Consider the following 8,380-nt stretch of genomic DNA (forward strand, 5'->3'; position numbering starts at 1 on the left):
AAAAAAATGATAATAAAGAGGGAAAGGGGTAGAAATAAAGTGTATACCGTGTATAATATCCATTTATAATATCTGTAAAGTTGATTTAATATGGGCACTTGAATCACTCAAATGAAATCAGATCACAAACACATTGGACATGTCAGATAATTATGTCACACGCTTCATTATACATGTCAGAAACATCATGTCAGGTACATTCAGATGGACATTTCACCATGTTTTTGTTGTGCATTGACTCTATTTGAACCTGAAATAGATAAGGATGAATGCAGCTGTCAAACTCATGTTAATCCAGGTCCTGAGGCTGACACATTGTCCTCTTTTCCACCTTCGCTAGCTGTATCTGCTCCTTTAGATCTCCAGCTGCTGTCTGAACACAGAGAAGAGCAGAGAGGCATCAGAACCGTTCAAAGGAAGTTGAAACACTTGATCGGTCACATACAGATATGAGTATTGTCCATGATTGCATCTTTCTTCACACGTTTGACCATTTACTAGCTGCAGATATCTTTCTTCTGCCTAGGAGGACTACTATCTGAGCAGAAGCAGAAGAAGGCATACATATATATGTGTGCAAATACTAGCAATAGAAGTCAATGAAAAATCTCCATCATGAAAGAAAAAACGAACATTTGTGTTCTCAAAAAGATGAAGCATCAGGGTGTAATATCTCCATGTGGTGGTCTCTGTTTGCCAGAGATCCACTTTTCTCAAACAAATGCATGCCTTGAGGGCTTAGGACGGAAATCAGAAATCATGGTCATCCAATGTTTTTTTTTTTTTTAATGTAGAAATTCTGCATGTCCCTCTGCTGCAGTTACTTCAGATAAGTTATAGGGTCTTGATCACTTTATAACAAACTTATAAAAAGGTCACACTATCATGTTTTTGCTATGCAGTTGATGTAAGATTTTCTTTTAGGGGCCATTCACACAGAAGGACTTTTAAAAATGTGTGGAATCTAAAAGAACGGAAGGTCAGACATATTTTTAAAAGCTGAACTTTAAAAACATGATGCTCTTTCTAAATGCTAAGAATCAGATAGAGTCGACTCAAGAGTCTTCAGACCAGTTAAAGCAGCTTAGTAGAACACAAAAAATGTTCTGTGTGAACTGACCACTAACATGTTTCTGTGTGGGTGCTAGGCTGTTAAAAGGATAGTTCACACAAAAAATTTAAATTCTTTCACCATTCACTCACCCTCAGGTTGTTCCACACGAGTTTCTTTATTCAGTTGAATACAAAAGAAAATATTTTAAAAAATGTTGATGACCAAATAGTTGACGGTAGCCATTGACTGCCATAGTATGAGGAAAAAAATACTATGGAAGTGAATGGCTACCGTCAACTGTTTTTTATACCAATTTTGAGGGGATTTTAGCATGTGTTGCCATTTACTGATCGCTTAGAATGTTACATTATACCTCTCATTGCACAACCTGATGCACCAGTTATGCACCAAAGTGAAATATGTAGCTTATTTGCATCCCTGTATTTCTAGTATAAGTACCAGAAGTAGATGTCTTTGCATCTGTCAGAGAGAAGGCTATATATAAGGTATATATACTAAGGGGTCATTCACACAGAACATGTTTTTAACATTCCACTGCACTGCTATTCCATTGTTTTCTCATATACGGATGCATGTATTGCAACGCTGCACTTGCATCTTTTGCAGTATCTCACGCATGACAACGGCATTCTTAAAACACACCGCTCAAGTTAAAAGAAGCTCAACTTTTAAAAAGTAGCTTTTCTAGACTGTTTTTTTTTATTCCATTGACTAGCTTCTTGCCTTTCAAATGCAAGAACTTGTTCTGATTAAATGGGCCTTAAGACCTGATCTATATCCAGTGAATAGAGTAGATATACATTTCTATGTATTTGCAATCTATTGCAATCATGAGCAGAAGAAAAAAAACACCTCCTAAATTCCAACGTGTCCAATGAGTGCCAAAGAAAGTAGATGTCACAATGCATGCCAAGAAAAGTGGATGGGGGTGTGGGCACTTCTGGAGAACACTCTGAAGCAAAGAAACAAATGTGAATGGAAGGATTTTTCCTGCAAAGCATCACGGCACAAAGATTAAATACAGACCTGGGTCTTCTTTTACAGTCCACTACAGTGTGAATCTCCATCCAGAGACATCTTATAAATAGGACAATTTGGAAAAAGGGAGCAAAAGGAAAATGAGAAAAAAAAGGGAAAAAAGAGAGACTTAGCAGAGCTGGATTCACCACAGCCAAGCTGAAATAAGCACATGCTTCTCTATCCACTAGGTTTCTTTTATGTCTCATTTCTGCTTATATCCATACATGGCCACGAATGCTTGTTCTGTGTGTGCGGAGGAGAGGAAAAATAAGAGGTATTGATGTTATACTCCCTACATGTTCAGATCATTCTTCATCTGATTTTGTTTTCAGTTACACAAACACATGTATCCTATTGCACACACACACTAGTATCACTCATTCCCTGAGACTATGAGAAATATGATTGTAAATAGTGTTACTCCACTACCATGATCACCACAGTACAGCAAAGTTAAAATATGACAGTGTTCCACACAAACACACATGTCTGATTGATTAGACTGTCATCTGGTCTCTGAGACGCCCCGAAACTGTCCAAAATCTCTCAAACACAAATTCACACTCATCCTTTCATGATTCCAACTGTACAGAAGATCAGCCCTCCATCCGCAGGGAGGAAGTCTCTATAGCAACTCCTCATCCATCCTCTTGCTCCATGTCTTTAGGGAAAAGATGTCAGGAAAGGGTGTGACAGTGCAATTTTTCATTAACAAAACACACACTTTGAGATTTTCTGCTTAAGAACATCCTACCCCCCACCAGGATATGCAATTCCTTCCTGCCTCCCAAACCGATATTTCAAAGACAATGGGGAAATGCAAATGTCTCTTTCATTATTAATTTCAAATTTATCATTAAAATGCAGCAAGATTCTAGTTTTAAAATGTATGTCGCATTGTATGACTATTTAATACAATATACATCCAAATTGATGTATTGATGCTGATTAAACAATCAAATAACATTGGAATAATTTCTGAATGATAATGCAACACTGAAGACTGTGGGAATGTCTGCTGAAAATTCAGTTTTGCCATCACAGGAAAAAATATTTAAAAAATTTAAGTATACATAAAATGAAAACAGGTATTTTAAATAGCAATAACATTTCACATCATATAAAAGAAAAAAAAAATGTTTTTTTTTTACATAATTTGCTTTCTGTCATGATTAATTGTTGCCCAGCACTTAATTTTTCTTTCCTTTTTGCATTAATGTCTTTTTTCGGCAGACACCTTTCTTTCCAAGCAACCAGCAAGAAAGTGCATGTACTGCATTATCATCTCAGCTGGTAGTAAATGACACAAATCAAGTACTAAGAGAAAAGTAAGCACTGTGAAGAAGATTGAGAGCTTTTTGCAGTGCGGGGAACATGTTATGTGTAGTAAGGTATGAACATTCTGAGTTAAGCTGAGCTCTAGACCTCTTATGGAGCCATAAATGATTTGTGAGCACTGTTATAATTAAATGTCAGAGGAACAATTACACCGCATGTTGGAACAAGTGTCACCGAACTGATCACGACACTAAGTACCTGTGTAAATCAAAGAGAGAGTGACATCCAGCTTTAAGGAATTACTGATAATGTCTGTGTCAGACACAATGGAGGGACAAAAATGATCTGTGGGAGAGCTCAGGCACACTGATTCTGTACCACACCCAAAGAACAAAGATGCCCTCTGCTGGTTAAAACAAGCCAGCCACACACACACTGTTTGGAAGATTCCCAATTTAGCAGGAAATTGTTTTTAGGATGAGAAGAATAATTCAACTGATGCGAAAACAAGAAGACATGAATAAGAAGATAATGAGAATGATGAGAGAAATGATTGAATTGGTTAATTTTAATTTAGAAGTTGCAGTCTCTTGCAAATGATAACAAGGCCTTGAGATTGCAAACCTCTGTTACAAAACCAGAAAAGCCTTAAAAGGTAACAGTGAGATATACAATTGGTTAGATAGACACAATGGAGGGACAAAAATGCAACTCCTCATCCATGAGAGAGCGGAGAGCCGCGCTGGAATCATCCCGGGCTGACGCTCACAAGTCCGGGGTAAGTATACAGCGTGCTGTTAACAGTCCCACCACGTCTACTCCGTGTGTTTCTCTGCGCAGGCCCGGTGCACCCAGGACGCGATCTTCCCAGATGTCCTTCACTGCGACGCCGGGACACCACGGACCCTGGGTGCATCCACAGCGGGGGATGCGAGCCGGGTCCCGGGCGACGACATCTCCCCCTCCTGCCTTCGAGATCTCCATCCAGAACCGCTTCGCTCCCCTCCGCGAGACAGGACGCGACGCTGTGATCATCGGAGACTCCATCGTCCGACACGTAAGTGCTACGTTAGCCGAAGGTAAAGTGCACACTCATTGTTTGCCTGGTGCTCGTGTTCTCGATGTTTCTGCGCAGATACCTGCGATCCTGAAGGACGACGAGAGCCCGAGAGCGGTCGTGCTTCACGCCGGGGTTAACGACACCACGCTGCGGCAGACGGAGACGCTGAAGAGGGACTTCAGGAGCCTGATCGAGACGGTTCGCAGCACGACGCCCGCGGCGACGATCGTCGTGTCAGGACCACTGCCCACGTATCGACGAGGACACGAAAGGTTCAGTAGACTTTTTGCTTTAAATGAATGGTTGTTGTCATGGTGTAAAGAACAGAAACTGCTATTTGTTAATAACTGGAATCTTTTCTGGGAGCGTCCTAGACTGTTTCGCGCTGATGGATTACACCCCAGTCGAGTCGGCGCGGAGCTTCTCTCTGACAACATCTCCAGGACACTTCGCTCCATGTGACTAGTAAGTCAATTCTCAAATAACCATTATGATGAGTTTTGTTCCACCCGCTTAAATGATAAAAGTACTTGTGCTGTAAAACCTATTAAGACTGTGTCTGTTCCCAGAATAGTGAGGTCAAAATATAAATATAAATATAATGTAGGATCTAGAAAAAATCTTATCGTAATTAAACCAGAAAAATGTAAAGTAAATGAACAAAAACAATTTTTAAAGTTTGGGCTCATAAATATTAGATCACTCACACCAAAAGCAGTTATTGTAAATGAAATGATCACAGATAATAGTTTTGATTTACTCTGCTTGACTGAAACCTGGCTAAAACCAAATGATTATTTTGGTCTAAATGAGTCTACTCCACCAAACTACTGTTATAAGCATGAGCCCCGTCAGACTGGTCGTGGCGGGGGTGTTGCAACAATATATAGTGATATTCTCAATGTTACCCAGAAAACAGGATACAGGTTTAACTCTTTTGAAATACTAATGCTAAATGTTACTCTGTCAGACATGCAAAAGAAATCTAATGTATCTCTTGCTCTGGCTACTGTGTATAGACCACCAGGGCCGTATACAGAATTCCTAAAAGAATTTGCAGATTTCCTCTCAGACCTTCTAGTTACAGTTGATAAGGCGCTAATCATGGGAGATTTTAATATTCACGTTGATAATACAAATGATACATTAGGACTTGCGTTTACTGACCTAATAAACTCCTTTGGAGTCAAGCAAAATGTCACCGAGCCCACTCATCGTTTTAATCATACACTAGATTTAATTATATCGCATGGAATCGATCTTACTGCTATAGATATTGTACCTCAAAGTGATGATATTACAGACCATTTCCTCGTATCGTGCATGCTGCGTATAACTGATATTAACTATATGTCGCAGCGATACCGTCTGGGCAGAACTATTGTTCCAGCCACCAAAGACAGATTCGCAAATAACCTGCCTGATCTATCTCAACTGCTATTTGTACCCAAAAATACACATGAATTAGACAAAATTACTGACAACATGGGCACTATTTTCTCTAATACATTAGAAGCTGTTGCCCCAATCAAATTGAAAAAAGTTAGAGAAAAACGTACTGTACCATGGTATAACAGTAATACTCACTCTCTCAAGAAAGTAACTCGTAGTCTTGAACGCAAATGGAGAAAAACTAACTTAGAAGTTTTTAGAATTGCATGGAAAAACAGTATGTCCAGCTATAGACAGGCTCTAAAAACTGCTAGGGCAGAGCATATACACAAACTCATTGAAAATAACCAAAACAATCCAAGGTTTTTATTTAACACAGTGGCTAAGTTAACAAATTACCAGATGCCACCTGATTCAAATATTCCACCAACGTTAAATAGTAATGACTTTATGAATTTCTTCACTGATAAAATAGATAACATTAGAAATACAATAGCGAATGTAGATTCTACAGCATCTAACACTTCAGTTTCATCCATCGCACCCAAACATAAACTGCAGTGCTTTACAACCATAGTACAGGAGGAGCTAAATAAACTTATCACTGTATCTAAACCAACAACATGTTTATTAGATCCTGTACCCACTAAATTACTGAAAGAGCTGTTACCTGTAGCCGAAGAACCGCTTCTCAATATCATTAACTCGTCGTTATCTTTAGGACACGTCCCAAAACCATTCAAGCTGGCGGTTATCAAGCCTCTTATTAAGAAACCAAAACTAGATCCTAGTGTACTGGCAAATTATAGGCCTATTTCAAATCTTCCATTTATGTCTAAAATTTTAGAAAAAGTTGTGTCTGCTCAATTGAGCACCTTCCTGCATAAAAATGATCTGTATGAAGAATTTCAGTCAGGTTTTAGGCCCCACCATAGCACAGAAACTGCACTTGTTAAAATTACAAATGACCTGCTCCTTGCGTCAGACCAAGGCTGCATCTCATTTCTAGTCTTACTTGATCTTAGTGCTGCGTTCGACACCATAGATCATGACATACTCATAGATCGATTACAAAACTATACAGGTATTCAAGGGCAGGCTCTAAGATGGTTTAGATCCTACCTGTCCGATCGCTACCATTTTGTTTACTTAAATGGGGAGTCATCTCATTTATCATCAGTAAAATATGGAGTGCCACAAGGATCCGTCCTAGGTCCCCTTCTATTTTCAATATACATGTTGCCCCTTGGTAATATTATTAGAAAATACGGAATTAGCTTCCACTGTTATGCTGATGATACTCAGCTATATATATCAACGAGACCAGATGAAACTTCCCAATTATCTAAGCTAACAGATTGTGTTAAAAATGTAAAAGATTGGATGACAAAGAATTTTCTCCAATTAAATTCGGATAAGACGGAGATATTAATTATTGGACCAAAAAACACTACACAGAATCTTGTAGATTACAATCTGCAACTAGACGGATGTACTGTAACTTCCTCTACAGTCAGAAATCTGGGTGTTATATTAGACAGCAATTTGTCTTTTGAAAATCATATTTCCAATGTTACAAAAATTGCATTCTTCCATCTTAGAAACATTGCCAAGCTACGAAACATGTTATCTGTTTCTGATGCAGAAAAGCTAGTTCATGCATTCATGACCTCTAGACTGGACTATTGTAATGCACTTCTAGGTGGTTGTCCTGCTTCTTCAATAAACAAGCTACAGGTCGTCCAAAATGCAGCAGCGAGAGTCCTTACGAGGTCAAGAAAATATGATCATATTACCCCAATTTTACAGTCTCTGCACTGGCTACCTATTAAGTTCCGCATCAGTTACAAATTATCATTACTTACCTATAAGGCCCTAAATGGTTTAGCTCCAGCGTACCTAACTAGCCTTCTACCACGTTACAACCCATCACGCACCCTAAGGTCACAAAACGCTGGACTTTTGGTAGTTCCTAGGATAGCAAAGTCCACTAAAGGAGGTAGAGCCTTCTCACATTTGGCTCCCAAACTCTGGAATAGCCTTCCTGATAATGTTCGGGGTTCAGACACACTCTCTCTGTTTAAATCTAGATTAAAAACACATCTCTTTCGCCAAGCATTCGAATAATGTATCTTTTTAATTGTGAGTGTAGTTGCATCTGATCAAAGGTGCATTTTTATTCATTAGCTTGGGTTAAACTAATTTTACTTTGTTGGATCAGCAGCTATGCTAATGATGTCTGTATTTTGTTTCTATGTTTTGCCACGGGATTCACATCCCGTGGTAACTAGGATTTACACAAGCTCCAGTCTGGACCCAGAACACCTAAGAAGAGATGATGCTGACCCTCAGAGGACCTCAGATGATGCTAACCCTGAATGAACAAACAGAACTAACAATTATTCCTAAATGTGTGACTTAATCATATAATAACTTAATTAATAATATTGATAGTTCATCGTCTAGCTGACTACGTCTTGTATTATTATTATTTTTTAGTTTTTCTAAAATCCTGTCAAATGTGCACAAACTACTAGCTACTACTAAATATTGTA

General features: G+C 38.7%; 1 protein-coding gene across 1 annotated transcript; it reads left to right on the plus strand.

The window, feature by feature from the left end:
• Positions 1 to 4,102: 4,102 nt before the first annotated feature.
• On the plus strand, positions 4,103 to 4,895 carry LOC128031744 (uncharacterized). Its single transcript, XM_052620120.1, has 2 exons — positions 4,103 to 4,151; positions 4,214 to 4,895. Exon 2 carries the CDS (start codon positions 4,245 to 4,247, stop codon positions 4,893 to 4,895), a length of 651 nt encoding a protein of 216 aa, XP_052476080.1. The 5' UTR covers positions 4,103 to 4,151; positions 4,214 to 4,244.
• Positions 4,896 to 8,380: the final 3,485 nt, after the last annotated feature.

This window comes from Carassius gibelio, chromosome A17, assembly GCF_023724105.1.
Source record: "Carassius gibelio isolate Cgi1373 ecotype wild population from Czech Republic chromosome A17, carGib1.2-hapl.c, whole genome shotgun sequence".
Taxonomy (NCBI): Eukaryota; Metazoa; Chordata; class Actinopteri; order Cypriniformes; family Cyprinidae; genus Carassius; species Carassius gibelio.

Bases quoted from the DNA above. Each gene is read 5' to 3' on its own strand.
- LOC128031744 (XM_052620120.1), top strand. From the start codon at position 4,245: ATGTCCTTCACTGCGACGCCGGGACACCACGGACCCTGGGTGCATCCA.